The sequence below is a fragment of the Mytilus galloprovincialis genome, chromosome 3, assembly GCF_965363235.1.
Source record: "Mytilus galloprovincialis chromosome 3, xbMytGall1.hap1.1, whole genome shotgun sequence".
NCBI lineage: Eukaryota > Metazoa > Mollusca > Bivalvia > Mytilida > Mytilidae > Mytilus > Mytilus galloprovincialis.
The window spans coordinates 7,549,123-7,566,458 of NC_134840.1; the positions used below are offsets into that span (position 1 = coordinate 7,549,123).

Genomic DNA, 17,336 nt, shown 5'->3' on the forward strand with positions numbered 1-17,336 from the left:
TACCTCGACATAGTTGTGTCACGCAGGCAATATTTCTAAAATTAAAGATTTTAAAAATTGGGACGTATACCAGTCAAGAAAAAACAAGACAACTCGCCACATATTTTTAGTTAACCAACTCGACCCAATAATAATCATTGTACTTTTAAAAAAAAATCAAGCATATAAATTTAACAATACACAAAATAATAACATACTTAAAAATAGAGCAGTAGGTGAGTGTACTTTAACAGTAGTAGTGCAAATAATTATGATGTCTTGAAAAAATTAGGAAGTTGAAAGGTTGCTTTAATACGTAAGATTCAGATTACCGAACGTCAAGAACTCTTTTGTACATGAAGGTACGTAAGTCGTGTGACGTCGGGGCAACTATTTGTTTACATTGACGACAATGGACTCTGATTTTAAGAATAAAAACGTCCCGGAAATCAAACAGTTCTTGAAAAACAGAGGTGTTAAAACAACGGGTTATAAAAAGAGTAAATTAGTTGAACTAGCTGAAGAAGCGGAATTACAAAAGATTCCCGCCTTTGAACCCGATAATTACATATTCGCAAATAAAATACGGCGAACTGTAGATGGTGTCGAGTTGCCGCATCCCAAGACTGTTATTGATTGGTCTGATGATTTAAATACAATTCCAATAATTGAAGCGTTTGATGTTAATCATTATTTAAAAAACATTTGTAACTGGACAAATGAACGTTTGAAAGGCTATAAAAATGACAACAGTTACCGTCTTCATTCTAATGGACATATCCGTGATGTTAGGCAGTCAAAATTTCACAGCGATATACACTATGTAAAAGCCACGGGGGGGTCACTTCCTATTATTGGGTATACGGGGATGTGCCAAAAATATGGGTCATAATTTTGCGAGATTTTATATAAAAATGACCCTCCTTTTTAATGACATCCTATATTAAAATGCATTTACGTTTGATAACTGTATATTGATTTGGGGTATGATCTACATATCATATATATAAATATGCTATTGAGAATCTTACATTATTAATGGTCAATTATTATATTAAATTAAATTAATTCATTTGAAAGTTTACCTTTCAAATAAGTTCCCAAATGAACCCCGGAAATTTGTCTCATGGGTCATATTTTAAATATTGTATATAAGTATAGGTCATTCTTTCTTAAATATTTATATAACTATAGGTACTGAATTTCAGTGAATGTTATATTAAAATGGGTACGTTTTTTGAGACAAAAATGGCACACCCCTACCAAAAAAATATCGAAGTTACCCCCCCGTGGTAAAAGCAGCATGTGTACCAGAAGAGAGACAGTCTGCTGACCCGTACGAAGTTTGGATAGTGGTCCTATTTGATGGGTCAATACATTCAGCAGAATGTACATGTGTGGCGTAAGTTCTTACATGAATAATCCGAGTCCGAGGGTGTGGGTGCCGATGGGGTTTACAGAATAGAGAATAATGGGGTGTTAAAATATAAAGAATAACGCAAGAAAATAATGAATAGATTGGTTAAAAAGTATGTTGAAAACAGAAAAGAATAATAATATCAAGAATACAGTTATCAAGTACATGTAATTGTAGAATTCTGATTAGCCATATCTGTTTAAGACAAAAATGAAAGTAATGAGCGAGAAAAATAAAATAAAGATTAAAAAAGATGAATAATCCCATCAAGAATTGCCAAAAAAATGTGTATTTTTATTATGTCATCTGTTTTTGATTTTTAACCTACATGGAATACCATATTATCAGTTCACTCCAAATTACTGTAAAGGGCACATAAAATTAATTTCCATTTTTTTCTCTCTCAGAATTATCACCTTCAAAAAAGAGATGCAAACAAGCGGGGATAGTCAATGTTGATTTTTCAGAGACAAAAGATTTTTTTTTTCAAGCAACTTTTTGTTTTTATTTTTTAAATATAGGGAAACATTGTTTTTTGAAAATGTTTAATCCCTCGAGCACTTCTAAAAAATGAATACTTCAGTGTATATAATTATTTTACAGTGGTGATGGAACATGTAAGCACGTGGCAGCACTCCTGTTCGGGATGCAAAGATTTTGTCAGGATTTGTCCGATAGATCGGTTATTTCTGTTACTGACAAGGCTGCTAAATGGGTTAACCCAGTCAGAACATCAGCTCCAGTAAAAATAACCTCTTTAGACCTGAGGAGTGAGCCTACAGGACAACCACCAACCAAACCAACAAGTGACCATTATAGGCCTTCTTGTCATAACATGACACCACATGCTGTAGAAAAAGAAATGCTTCGGTTAATAAAATCAGAAAACTTACCAGCATGCGCAGCATATGTTCTGTCAGATAGCTCTGGTTCGGAGTATGATTTTGAGTGTTTGCCTGTCAACATACTAGATCTAGCAACACAATTTAAGTACAGCTATTTGTAAGATCCAGGCAGGGGGTGATTCATGTATGTCTCAGAACTGCTTTATTCTTTTATATAATAGTTAGCTAAGATTGAAATAAAGTTTGCAAGCTTTTTTTTTAAATTTTGTTGAACGGTTGCTATGGAAACATGAAGCCATTTTTTTGAGGAATTTATGATGAAATCAGGCATGAAAATTGGAAAATGTCTACATTTTGGTTGCAGCAATTTCATGATAATGACAATTTCAAGAAAACAAATAATTTCAACATATAATTAGGCATTATTTGAAGTTTATATTTTGATGTTGAGGTTATGACATTTTTTTTTTTGATATTAGGCTAAAATGGTATTTAAAAAGGTGCAAAAATCTGTATTTTGACATTTTCTGAAAATAGCTTAAATATCATACTTTAAATCAAGAAAAATTGACATTGAGCAGACAAGTTCATTATAAACTATGATTGCATCTTAAAGTTCATACATTGAATTATTGAAAACAGGAAAAAAACATCTGGGTTTTTTTGAAATTTTTTGTTACCATGGCAACAAAAATTGGTAAAATTCATAAAAATGACAAAACACAATACTTGTTCATTATCAAATATTTTGCTATTTTTTTATATTAATGCAATTTAACAGACAATAAAACTTATGATTTGTTTGAAAATGATAAAAAATATATAAGCTTTAATTTAAGTGGCTGAAAGACCATAGCAACCAAAAAAAGCCCTAGCAACCGGTCTGAAATTGCTGAATTAATTCAGAATCAGCATCAAATACATGGTTTTCTAGGTATTGGATACATATAAATAATGGAGTTTGAATAATATACTCAACGGTTAGATAGTTAATTTACACTTGATCTGCTTTTGGTTACCATTGGAACAAAACAGTTCAGATTTGATACAAACCATTATGTACCTTGTAATATCTGTTTTGCAGCCCTGTAAATGGACTTCTTTCAACCATAATCAACAAAAAATCATATTTCTTTATATTTACAACTCATATCTCTTGATTTCATGAAAGGTCATTTGTTTATTGTAATAACAAAGTATGGCATAGAAATTTTTGATGGAGAGACAGAGTTAATAATGTAGGACTGCTGAATTTAGTGCCTGGTTTCCTCAAAAATTTGTATTCCTGGATTTTTCTCAATATCTCAAAATTCAAATTTTATTTTGGTCTAGAATCGTAAAAGTAAACGGTGCGTCTAAACACTGCTAAGGACTCCTTAGTGCACTAAAGACCTATACAATGCCAATAAGGACTAGAAGGAGTGCTGTTATATATATTATTTTTACATATTATGGTAGAGATAGATATTTAATGCAAAAAATTCAAATTTTATAGAAAAATAATCATAAATAAATAAGATATTCAACATTATTTAAACGTTTCATTCCTCCTATTCCCACTTTTTTATAAATCTGGTAAGAAAAGTTAAAATGTCATGTGGGAATAGGAAGAAAACTTATGCAAACAAAGGATTATACTTAATCAACTTTTAATTGGCCAATGTTTTTTTGGATATATAGGTTATTTTTGTATATGTTTGAATTTTGTGTTTTTAATTCAAATAAAATTGAAAGAAATGGAATAAAATTGAGAATGGAAATTCTGAATAAGTGAAAGAGACAAAAACGTGACCATATAGCATAAACAATCGAAATAAAGAAATTTAGCAAATTATCTAATATTTCTAACACAAATTCAAAAGTAAAGTCACGCAAGCATTATAATATGAAACAAACAATACAAGTAAACAACACTAAAGCAAATCATACATTGTAGCACACACATCAGAAATCCACCGTATATTAGCCTATTCAAGTTTATTAATCTATTCAACGTGAATAAGGTGGGTGGCTGCATCGCCAAACTGTACTGTTGTTACTTCTTGTTGGGGCATTAATGCTGCATAGTGAATCATGGTTGCGGCCTAGATTCCTCATGTTTCAGTAGTTTTATTTGTTTAAAATGTTTGGTCGCGGGTGCTGGAATGTTTCGTCAACTTGCTTTGCCATCCCTTTAGATGATGTGTAGTCTCAGTCCCAGTATTGTGTAATGATCCCATCAGTATTTTGTTTCATAGTCAGTAAAGAGCATGCAGTCTAATTAGTTGTGTTTTTTTTTTTTTATTTGTTGTTTTTGGCTTTAAATTAGCTTTCAGTAACTGCAAGTACTCTCAGATATGTTCTTAGTGTCTTTTTGTGTTGGTATGTACAAGTAGCCGGCCATGTCCACTTTGTGTTTATGTTTTACAGGGAGAATTGGAATCCCACTTACATGTTTCACCTTGCCACATTCTGTATGTGTGTGCATTTCCCAAGTCAGGAGCCTGTAATACAGTGGTTGTCATTTGTTGTTGTGTTACCAAAAAAAATATATTTGTCAAATTGATTTTTTTGTTCATTTGTGATTTCGGGGCCCTTTATAGCTGACTATGAAGTATGGGATTTGCTTATTGTTGAAGGCGGTACAGTGACATATAGCAGTATGGAACCTAAATTCCTGTTCCTTGTGCTTTTCTCCAGATACTTTGTGTGTACTGGAAACAACGGTGGTTTGTGTTGATAAATTATTATATGCTGCATTTCTAATTTTAGATTAACAAATTCAATGATTTTTAAATCATATATTACGTATACCTCTGTCTATCTGACTTATTCTTTATTTTAAGGTACGTTTTGAAGAAAAAAAATCAGTTTGCAAATAAACAGTGTATCACATTTTTATTAAAGTAATATACTTCAACTATATGCTCCCATTCAAATGCATTGATCGTCAAAAAAAAGGAGGGTTTCCAACCCCCGGACTCCCCCCCCCCCCTTTTCCCCCCGGATCCGCCACTGAACAGTGTATCAACTATATTTTCTTTTAAAAAATACAAGTAAATCTTAGGTGAATTTTTAATTAACCTTGAATGTTATAAAACCAATTTATAATTAATCAAACCATCTATTGAAGGAATAGTGATTTTTAAAAGTGTGAATAGGGGGAATACACCATTTAGACACGTGCCCTGTTTTCTTTGATATGCCGAAAAAATCAATGAACCGATTGACACGTGCCAAATAACATAACAACAGTTACTGATTAAACAATCATGATCTTTTTTATTTTAAGTAATTTTTTTTCAACTAGTTTGATATCTGTTTACAAAGCCTTCATATGGTACTATGTGGTATGTGCTTTACTTACTGTTGAAGGCCGTAGGGTGACTTGTGGTTATTTATTTCTGTTTCAATTCGTTTCTTGTGAAGATTTGTCTCATATCAGAAGTTTCACCCATGTCCGTCAGTACTTTAGTCGTCACGAAGTTGGTTTCCATTTTCTAATTTTAGTTTGCCTCAACCAAATGTTATGAAACATATACATTATGCTTATTACCACAAAACAGAGATCAATTTCAATTTAGTTGGCGTCACTTAAACTGTTCCCGAATTATGCCCGTTTTGTGTTACTTTTCTTTGTTTGATACTCTAGTACTTTAGTCGTCACGAAGTTGGTTTCCATTTTCTGATTTTAGTTTGCCTCAACCAAATTTTATGAAACATATACACCATGCTTATTACCACAAAACAGAGATCAAGTTTGAATTTAGTTGGTGACACTTTAACTGTTCCTGAGTTATGCCCGTTTTGCGTTACTTTTCTTTGTTTGATACTTTAAAAATTGTTAAAACCGAGAACCAGATCAGTTTCATAAGCGGATCCTGGAGGGACAGCCCCCCCCCCTTTTTGTGGGAAAAAAATGGTTGATTATATAGGGAATCACTGAAGTGTGACTGGAGCGCCCCCAACTCCCCCCCCCCTTTTACACAAAGTTTTGGATCTGCCACTGAGTTTAAAACTGTATAGTTTACCTTAAATGACCTGGTTAAGTGAAAAAATATCTAAAAGTGACCATTGATATTTAAGGAAAACCTTTCTGAAGCCCTTTTTTTCTGTCATACATACCATATAATATTTTTTCGACTTTCATGTATTTATTTTTTTATCATTTCTGTTAAAATAAAAAAAAAAGATGTGGTATAATTGCCAAATTGAAACAATTCTTCACAAGATACCAAAATGACACAGAAACTAACAACTATAGGTTATCATACGGCCTTCAACATTGGACAAAGTCCATGCTGAATGGTCAGCTATGAAAGGTCCCGAAATGACAATGTAGATCAATTCAAACAAGAAAACCTATCTATTTACAAAAAGTGAACGAAAAACAGATATGTAACACATAAACAGTCGACAACTACTGAATTACTGTGGCTCCTGACTTGGAACAGGCACATACATACAGAATGCGGCGGGGTTAAATATGTTAGCAGGATCCCAACTATAGATAAATTAATCCTCAAGAAAATCTTTATATAGATAAATTAGTAATGATTAAAAATTTGACATATTGTGTAGACACCTATAACTTCTAGTATTGTTGAAATCTTTATGTTGCCTGCTAAATGTCATTAGTTGGGGTTTTTTTCGTTTGATTGCTGTGTTATTGACGTATAACCTACATCTCCTACAGTTTTAGTTCCATTTTGGTGTACTTTCAAAAAGGTGTATGCAAAATCATAACTAAATATAGATGTATTGCTTTTCTTCCCCTAGGTAATATGCTTAGAGAAAGATGAACCAATGATAAATGTACCTCAATTTAGAAAGTTAAATAAACTGAAAAAAAAAATTTCACTTTCCAATCTTAAACTCTCCCCATTTTTTTTCTCCATTTTTCGTTCAATAAATTGTTTATATTTATTGACGGGAGTTCACTTTTAATTTGTATACGTTTTAGGTCACGGATAATTTGATTTTAATCATAAAAAGGGGGAATATTCCAGTTTTCGGACAATGCTTTGAGCAGTTATGAAACTTTGGTGACGCCAGGTTTATATCTATTAACATAACCTCCCATTAGTTTTTCATGAAGTTGTGATATGACATTGAGAAGTTATTAAACTTTTATTATTCTTTGAAAAAGCGACGGGCGTAACATGCGCTCATGGCGCAGCTGTTTATTTTAATTTTATGGAATTACACCCTTTTCAAAGTCTAGGATCAGTTAAGAGTACATTTGAACTTTGCAGTATATCTAAGGTAGTTAATGCACACCTTAGCTGTGCATGATCTTGATCTATGAAAGATTCTAACAAAAACTACCCAACCTCCACTCCTCCCCCCAAAATGCAACAGTGTATATATTTAAATTTTTTAAGTCTTTTCAATGAGCAAAGACAGTCATGACAGTACTGAGAGTGAAACAAAGCAAAGGATGCAGTTATATTCCCATTAGAAAAATGAACATTATAAACATAATTATATGTAATTTTTTACATAAACTATATTATATATCATTTGATTGACTGTTATGGGTGATATTTGTCACCATGGCAACTGTTGTAATAATACTTAACGATTGCAGTTTAGAGCTTATATATGCTTCAATGCATGTCTTTTCATAAAGGTTTGGAAACAATTGAGAACATTGAATTCCCCATACCGCAGAATTCAATAAATAATAACTCTGCTTCCAAGGGGAAAATACGTTAACATGGTGATAAAATTCAAGAGAGCCCCACGCAATGTTTTATTTATTGGTCAGGTAGTATTCAAACTTTGTTACTACAATGCTAATTATGATTTACATATTTTCAATTTTCGGAAAAGCACACGAGAAAATTTGATAATTTCACAATACTTCATGATTTCGAAAAAAATGAATGTTTTTTAGTATTTTTTAACAAAAAATCTAAAAGACGGGGTTAAACTGCAATACTAACTAAGCTCTGAAGCTAAAACCAAGTTATATCGATGTTATACATGTATATGAAATTTCTGAAAATAAAATTGATTCTATTCATAATCATTATTCTATTCATAATCAGGCTCTCCGACCAAACGTTATCGTTTCAAGAATCTACATGTATGTTTTTTTTTAAAATAAACCTACCCCCCCTTTTTTTCCCTAACCTTCGGTTCTAACCTCAATGTTTCATTATATATTATATACGGACAAGACTGTGAGTGAAGCAAAGCATGCAGTCATATTCCAATTTGAATATAAACACCGTCTATATATAATATATGAATTTTTTTACATAAATTTCTATTGATACATTTTAAAATAGATGTTACTATGGGTAATATGTATTTCCATGGTAACTATTGAAGTCAGCAACTATTAACGATGGTAATTTAGAGTAAGCTTATGCTTAAATGTAACTTTTTTATCAGTTATGGAACAATTCAGTACATTAAAGCTCTAAAACTGCAATTTTCTGCAAATAATAACTCCGTTTCCAAGGAAAAAATCGGTTGCTATGGTGATAAAACTAAAGAAAGTCCCAAGCTTTTTTCTATTTAATTTGGTAAAGTAGTATCCAAACTTGATAACTAAAGTGCTAACTATGCTATACACAGTTGCTCTTTTCTGAAAAACACCACAGAAAATTTGATAATTTTGCAAAAATCCCAAATTCAGAAAAGTTGAAAATATGCATTTTTTGGCAAAATTTTTTAAAAAATTTACAAATTTGGTTAACATGCAATCTGAACTAAAATGATGCTAAAACCAAGTTGTATCAATGTTACATATGAAAATTAATGAAAAAGGCTTGATTCTATTCCTATTCAGGCTCTGAATTGTCGTGATTTAGCTGATTTTTGGAAGATTTTACTATGCTTCACAACCAAAAAATAGAGTGTCCGTTACCATGGCAACCACTCGTATTTTCCAACTCATATTTATTTTTTGAGCAGTATTCAGTTACTGCTTCTTCTAGGCCATTTATAGATAAAATCTGAAACCCTCATAAATCACATGTATATGGCACCCTGCCTGGTTCTTACAAAGAGCTGTACTTAATAATGATGATTCGTCAGATGATTCACTTGAATCTTTTATTGAGCACATACATAGAAATATCCCTGATAATTATTTCACTGATATATTCGAAAAGACTGTCAGTCAGAGTGATAGTGATTTGTGGTTTTATCAGAGACATGGCAGAATAACAGCTTCCATTTTATATAGTTGTCTTCATTTTTCAGGAAGAAACCCTGATGGCCATCTAGTCAAACTCATTTTAGGTCTTACAAACAGTGTTAATTCAGACTTGCCTGCTTTAAGACATGGAAAAAAATTTGAACATGTTGCTAGAGAGTCTTATCTTCATGACAAAAAAAATTTGCATGATAATTTAGAATGTAAATTATCTGGGTTTGTAATTGACAACAACAGTCCTTACTTAGGTTGCTCTCCTGATGGGTTATTAGAGTGTAAATGCTGTGGACAAGGTTGTTTGGAAATAAAATGTCCATATAAATTTTCAGAAGAAACACCAATCAATGCTGCTTGTTTAGACAAAACAAACTTTCACATAGAAAATGATACTCCACTTATGAAGAGAAATGACACATCTCCGTATTACTGTCAGACATGGGGTCAATTACATTTGAAAGTAATTAATTACATTCAATTACAATTACAAAATCTTCAATTAAATTACACATTACATTTGACTTTTTTTACCAATGTAATTAATTACATTCCAATTACTTGGCAAATGTAATTAATTACTTCAATTACATTTGAAAGGAAATTTAAGATAAAACATTGAAAACATGCATTTATTCTATGATATGTACATAAGTATTATACATTGCTCTATAGTTATAACAATTAGACAGTGTTCAACTAGTATATACATTTTTGTATTGTGTCATATAACTTATTTAAGCATTTTCCCATTACATTTGACCATCATCAGCTTTTCAAATGTTCCATCAGCCAGTCTGCACCTTTCCGGCCTAAATGTTTTTCCAGCAGTGCTAAATAAGCGTTCAACTGGTGCAGATGTGGCTGGAATAGCTAAATATTGCACTGCTAACTTAGCTAGACGTGGTAAACGTTGACAGTTACTATGCCAATACAAAAGAGGGTCTTTTGACATATCAATACAATTATCTGACAAGTAATCATCCATTTCTGAACTTACAGAAATCCCTGAAGGGTTTCTTTTTCTTTCCACTGATGGGGCTGGCATGAAACTGAAAAGATCATCATTTTTTGCTCGCTTACATGGGGGAGAATTTTGATCACAAGGGGGCTCAGATGATGTAGGGACTTGACTAAGTTTGTCCTTAACAACAGCTAAACACTGATCAATCTGTTCAGTTTCACACCATCTGGTCTTAAATCTTGGGTCTAAAAAGCTAGCAAGAATATATGCTTCATCCTCTACAAACTGAAACAATCTTTCTTCAACAGAAGATTTCAATGATTTTATCATTTTACAATTATAGTCAACTGATATAAGTTTTAACTGGTGTTTTAATCCAAGTGTTACAGGAATTGGCAAGCTAGCAGTTACAGTTTTTTCACCTTGGACAAGGACTGTAGCTTTGTCAAAAGGTTCAAGTATAGTACATAATTCAGAAAGCAGTTTTCTCTCATAGGATGTGTTTTCTTTGAAAATTACAAAAGGCCTTATTTAATATCTTGAAAATATTAAATTGTTTTAATTTACCTATTGAAATTTTACATTTATTTAAATTTATTTGATTGTAAATGATACAAAAAAAGAGCACTATTTTTTATTTTTTGAAATGATTTTCATTTTTATCCCAGCTTATTCAAATTATTTATCTTAAATAAGTGATTTAGAAATCTGACTTCTTAAAACAAAAATAAACTTTAGTTTTAATCACAACTAATTAATTTAATAAACAAAATATTTTCCAAATTTAAATGTAAGCTATTAGAGGATATAAGATAAATGAAATCTGATTAGAAATGAAAAAGAAGCATTATGAATTTATTAATTTTTAAAATTCTTATATAGTATTACCTTCATATGTGTAACAAAGTTGGATGTAACTTTATAACTTCCACTAATGAGGGTGCCACAATGCATACATTTTCCTTTGAAAGTATTTCCATTTTGGAAGTCATCAGGAACAGTAAAATGTTCCAGTACACTCTTGGAGCTCATTTTTAAATCTGATAAAATGTTTTCTTTCAACATTCATATATATAGTGAACAAATTTTGCAAGTGAGATTTTGTCATATGCATTATCCCTTCAAGAATTTAAACATGTACCTATAGGCCCTAGGGGTATATTTATCTCTCTCTAATTAGCCTTATATCTGTTTAACATAACTGTTATAAAAACAGTCATTATATAGTTTGTAATAAAACAAATAGCCAGAGGTTATATTTATTGGTTATTTAAGTCCTTGAATAAAGTTAATTATGTTAAATCAATGTCTTAAAATATCTATCTAAATCTACTAATTAAGGTCAAGACAGTGACTTCCTAGTGGTTTCTTTTAAAATTATGGCATGTGTCTACATTTTTTTTATCATTCAATACAAAATGAAGAATCTACCATGGTTGTGTTAATACAGAAAGTATACTGTGAAGGCTTTTCTTTGTCAGCTTACAACATTTGTTAAGATTATTGCTTTTAATAATTTTTTGAGAAAACACAAGATTTAATCTTTTGATCCAAAATTTCAAATGTAATTGACTTGTAATTGAAAAGTAATTGTCAATTACAGGCAATTTTGGCTATGTAATTAATTACATTCAATTACATGTAATTGAAAAAATGCTCAATTACACATTACATTCAATTACATGATAAATTGTAATTAATTACAGTCAATTACAATTACATATTTCAATTACCCCATGTCTGATTACTGTCAAATTCAATGTCAGCTTGCAGTTACTAAACGAAAATGGTGTGATTTTGTATTATTTACTTTTAAAGGTGTACATCATGAGAGAATACCATTTGATGAACAATTTTGGTCTAATGTTTTTCCAAAACTTGCATCATTCTACAGTTCATATGTTCTACCAAAAATTCTGCTAGTATAGAGTCAGAATTACACATGTACCAGTTGAATACTTTGTTTGAAGTTCATTACAATTCACAATATAAAACAGTGATAAAGTTTGGTTATATAATTTAATTTGATTAAACATAACTAAAATAAACAATATTAAACATAATAAATATCATCTTTTATGTTAAGACAACTTATGATATATGTCGCTTTCATTATTTAAAACATTATCAGCTGATAATGTAAATAGTCTCTATTCTTCTAAATTTAAAAAAGACAACTCTTTCAAATGGGAGATAACCTACTATTGTGCATAGACGTGTACATCTGTTAGTTTTGTAATTTTGAATACATGATAAAGCCATATTTCCACTACTTATCGGTTTTTGAAAGAAAATTTTAGAACAGAATAATTCTCTTATTTAAGCTGTTGATTTTTTTTAATCAAGGAATATCATTTTTAGTATTAACATGAATCATAAAAGAAAAAAAGAAACACTGGATAAAAAATTGCCAATCATTGCTCCTTTAATTAATATATATGTCAAATAAATTTCAAATGATTTATTAAACAAAACAAGTTTTATAACTTTTGAACTAATGGTTTCATCAGGTTACAAAAAAATCCGGCAACCTTAAGAGCCTGATTAGCAACAGAAAGTGAATTTATTGGCATAACACCACTTAAGAATTTATAAGATTTCAGTCTCTGGATTGATCTTTCTACATGTATTCTCAAAGAGGCTATGGATTTTGATTCCTTAATCTCCTTTGCCGTAAGACATCGTCCTTTTCCATGTTTACATGGTCTGGTAAATGGTGGCATATTTAAGGTGGCACCTTTTGATAATAATAAGTCTTTGATTAAAAAACCTCTGTCAGCCATTACATGATCCCCCTTTTCAATCAGATCAATGAATCCACTTCTTTCAGTAATGCTCCTATCAGAAATGTTACCAGTCCATAAGTCAGATATAAACGAAAAAGCTCCATTTGGTGTTATACCTACAAGCGTTTTAAAAGTGTTCTTTGACTTGTAATTTGACCACGTTTTTGACTGTGCTGTTGGGTTTCTTGGTCTCTGCACATAAAATTCAGTAGCATCGATGATTACACGAGTGTTAGGATATTTTCTACGAAATGATAGAGGCATATGTTTTTTAATCTTTTCCTTAGATGGCCATTTAATAAGTGGTCCTAAACATTGTGCCATTAAAGATATCCAAGTCGTGAAAACCCTGCTAATTGTTGACTGTGAAACACCAAACAAAAGAGACAACACATATGTGTTTAGTCCTAGCCTCAACCTCAAAAGAGTTATAACAAATTCTTCAAAAAAAGTCAACTTCCTTGAAGCACCAGGTTTTTTCTTATTATTTACTTGCCATCTTTTACCGTCACTTGAGTCGGGACCCATCCAGTATTTCATTTTTGAAGCATGTCCTTCTAATAATTTAAAAATTCCAAAAAGCATTGAAATACTTGGCAGTCCAAGAAAACATTTAACATTACTATTTGATTTAGTCAACTTTTCAACGAGTTTGTCCTTTAGCAGTTCATCTGTATTATTAAACTTCTCATTTAAAACTTTATTTTCCTCTTTGGTAGCATGTAGTTCAACTTGTAGCAATTTAACTTTCTTCCGTAGCTGGTTATTATCTGTCTCATATCTTTGACATTTTTGCTGTGAAAAAAAGTAATAATTATAAATACATAAATCAATGCAAACAATTTATGAAATTGTTTTTGTATTTTTTGTTTACTTAAGTCAAGTTGGTAACAATAAAACAATACAGTTGTATGATTGATTGATTTTTGGTTGCTTAACATTCAGTGGCAAATATTTCATGCATGTTCAGAATGAAATACAGTTATATGGTATAATGACTAAAAAAAACCATTTACATGTAATACTATATTTCAACATGTTCAAGTTGGATTACAAATTTTAAAAGTAAATATATATTTAGTAAAATGTTTGAATAGATCATATTTAATATTGATGTATTAATTTGAATATAAAAGCACCTTGCTTCTTACATTATATAATTTTTGATGTATGAACTGCCATCTAATAAATTAAAACGAATCAATTTTTGATTGAAATACATATTATTTCTATAGTTCATAAGATTAAAAAATATCTTTTACATGGCTTTTGACTCTTATATCCAATGGAGGAATTTTCAATATCAGATAAAATCCCAATTAATTTCGTACCTCTAAGGTGTTGCTATTTTCAATTAACATTACACATTTTTCCTCAATGGAGACATCTTCACTAACTTCAGTGCTAGTGCAATAAGTGTGGTCCAAACTTGGCTTTTCAATGTAGGAAATTACTGAAAGTAAGTAAATATGTACTATTTAAATTAGAATTATTTGACTACAATCAGTCAGGATCATAGACTGTTTGATTTAAAAGAATTAAACGTACGAAATGTGCATGTAATTTAGAAAGTTGAAGTACAAAAATGTAGGTAATCATTTTATAAATGGGAACTAGAACCATATGTTTAAGAGCCATAACTCTCAGAACACATATCTTTTCTACTGGACCTTTAAGACTGTCCACCAGTATACCAGTTGATGGTGTACATGTAGTATGCAGACAAAATTAATCTGAGACTCATATTTATCTTTGCAAAATACTTTTTAAATTTTGTTTTTGAAGTTTAGTTTATTTTGTGATAAAATAATATTGGCAATTATTTTATCTTGAAATTGTGAAGATAAATTGTTTAAAATTTAATATATGACTTTTATATTTGTATTTTAATTAGAATTATATTATAATTGTTATTAAGCATTGTTTACTAATTGATTTTATGTGGTCATTGACTGATTAATCACAATTGTTATTGTTAAATTAAATTATGAAAACCATCCATGCATTTTAACTATAAATATATATATATATGCCTATCAGAACATGCAGTCATACAATAGACTGACCCCTATGTTCCTTGGTTCAGTTACATGTACATGTAGCTCCCTCTGATTTAACAGTACCATGGTGGCACACTGACTATTTAGTCATGACATCATTTTTTATTAGTTTTACTTAAAATTACCTGGAATATCTGGTATGTATTTCTTTTGTCTTGGTACTTTTGGCAGTTGTGAAACTGTAACAATGTTTGCTGGTCTGTAAAATATATTAAAAAAAATAAATATATATCTTCATGTGCATACAGTCCAATATTTAAAAAACACTGTTCGTAAACATGAAAACTTTTTTTTAAGTTGTCAAAGCTTATTATCTTGGAGCCTCGTAGACATAAGACGGGTAATTTCCGCCTCTTATAAACAGATAAAAGGGACAAACATCTGTTTTCTACCCCCCCCCCCCAACACACACACACAATTTTCTTTTACTGTTTCATCATAATAGGCAAACAAGACAAAAATATATTGAAGAATGAAAAAGGAAGAGGACACTAATTTCAACTATTTGTTACTTACTGTGTTGTCAATATCAATTGTTCAATGGGACGTAAGGTACTGTTCTTGGTGTCTCTTGGTGTTCCAGTTTTGTAGTTGTTGTAGGCAAATAGGGTTGGGACTGCATTTTCCTTCGTAGGTCTTCCTTCAATAAAATGACGGGAGCAAAGTGCATGCCAGTGACAATTTGAGTCGGGATTAAACCCTTCCCTTCTTATCTGAGACAACCAGAGCTTCCTTAGTTTAGGATTCTTTATGACTGAAGGAAGTACATGAAAGTCGACGATACATCCATTTAAAATCATATCAGGATACTTTACAGCATTATGTTTCTTTCGTGAATCGTTGGAGCAACCCTCCGCTATGCAGTGAAAATTCACCATGCTTCTTTTCGAAGCTTTACCGCTCAAAAACTATCATAATAATTTTACATGACGTACAGTTTATACATGTGTTTTGACACAAAACATGCCCATAATAACGCAAAATCTCGCAGTAAACGTTATCACTAGGGCGAGACTAACGGTAACCTCAAATACGGAACGGATAATCTGAATCTTACGTATTGACGCCATAACCTTTAATTTGCATGAAGGCGTCAAAGCAAAAAACTAAAAAAGCCTTTCATGGCTCCATATTATAATTATTATTTTTATACGACTGCCAAAAAATAAAAAAAATTGGTTGTATATTGTGGTATCACGTCGGCATCGTCGTCCGTGTCATTGTCGGTGCGGCGGTGGAAGCTTTCAAAGACAGATGGTTTCCGGATAATATCTTTAGTATAAGTAAATAGAAATCAACAAAATTTTAACACAATGTTTATAATCACAAAAGGAAGGTTGTGGGATTGATTTTGGGGTTATGGTCCCAAAGGTTTAGGAATAAGCTAGTTTCAGAACAATAAGTTGTGTAAAAGTATTTCAGTTGCTCTGAAATTGTACCACGATGTTATGGGACAAACAGTCTAGGAATTAAGGACCAAAAAGTGGTCAAAACAAGCATTTTTCTGTGTAACTGCATGGATCTCTTTGACCGTAGGCGGATCCAGGGCCCCCACCCTTTGGCAGGAAAAATTTGGTTGATTATATAGGGAATCACTGAAGCATGACTGGAGTGGGTGCCCCTCCCCCCTCCCCCCCCTTTTGGCAGGAAAAATTTGGTTGATTATAGAGGGAATCACTGAAGCATGACTGGACTTTTTATCAGGAATTGGCTTGACTTTTAATTATAACAAACCATTAATTGTTTATTAGTTTATTACCCATCAATCATTATGTCTATTTTAGTCATTTGAATTTTTATTAGAAGTGAATTTATATTTTTGCAATCAAGAAAGAATCCACATTTCAGTAAAATAAGTTTTTTAATTTGTTTACGTTGAAAAAGTACATTTTCAATGCCCTATGTCGAAAAATACTTTAAAAATTGATCAAAAGGCACTCTTCAACTTTTAATCTTCAATGTCATATAAACTCTGTTTCAACTTACAAAATGCCCCAAAACAACATTTTTAGATTATTTTTGTTGACACTTTAAATTCTTTATAGCTGTTGGTCTAGATTGTATGTCTTGCAAGGAATAGTTGGTAACATTACTAGAAGAATTTTTGATTTTGCAATTTTTTGCTTTTTTTTAAACATGTT

General features: G+C 31.2%; 3 protein-coding genes across 5 annotated transcripts in view; 2 read left to right on the forward strand and 1 right to left on the reverse strand.

Annotated features, from left to right (window-relative positions):
• LOC143067088 (uncharacterized) overlaps positions 1–17,336 on the forward strand; it is a 45,475-nt gene that overhangs the window by 109 nt on the left and 28,030 nt on the right. The window lies entirely within an intron of this gene.
• On the forward strand, positions 286–12,450 carry LOC143066881 (uncharacterized). Its single transcript, XM_076239691.1, has 5 exons — positions 286–844; positions 1,230–1,381; positions 2,000–2,398; positions 9,242–9,848; positions 12,056–12,450. The coding sequence occupies exons 1-5, from the start codon at positions 392–394 to the stop codon at positions 12,275–12,277; spliced, it is 1,833 nt and encodes a 610-aa protein (XP_076095806.1). The 5' UTR covers positions 286–391; the 3' UTR covers positions 12,278–12,450.
• Positions 12,350–16,229, reverse strand: LOC143067087 (uncharacterized). The gene is made up of 4 exons (XM_076240118.1): positions 15,712–16,229; positions 15,321–15,394; positions 14,467–14,588; positions 12,350–13,930 (listed from the first exon to the last, which is right to left on the reverse strand). Exons 1-4 carry the CDS (start codon positions 16,071–16,073, stop codon positions 12,830–12,832), a joined length of 1,659 nt encoding a protein of 552 aa, XP_076096233.1. The 5' UTR covers positions 16,074–16,229; the 3' UTR covers positions 12,350–12,829.

What these genes read in the sequence shown, in the direction of transcription:
- LOC143066881 (XM_076239691.1), top strand. Translation starts at nt 392, where the DNA reads ATGGACTCTGATTTTAAGAATAAAAACGTCCCGGAAATCAAACAGTTC. An exon ending in TTCCTATTATTGGGTATACG is followed by an intron (nt 845 to 1,229) that starts GGGATGTGCCAA and finishes TGAGACAAAAAT; the next exon opens with GGCACACCCCTACCAAAAAA. An exon ending in CAATTTAAGTACAGCTATTT is followed by an intron (nt 2,399 to 9,241) that starts GTAAGATCCAGG and finishes GTTCTTACAAAG; the next exon opens with AGCTGTACTTAATAATGATG.
- LOC143067087 (XM_076240118.1), bottom strand. Translation starts at nt 16,073, where the DNA reads ATGGTGAATTTTCACTGCATAGCGGAGGGTTGCTCCAACGATTCACGA. An exon ending in ATACATACCAGATATTCCAG is followed by an intron (nt 14,589 to 15,320) that starts GTAATTTTAAGT and finishes ACTTACTTTCAG; the next exon opens with TAATTTCCTACATTGAAAAG. An exon ending in AAAATAGCAACACCTTAGAG is followed by an intron (nt 13,931 to 14,466) that starts GTACGAAATTAA and finishes TTTTTTTCACAG; the next exon opens with CAAAAATGTCAAAGATATGA.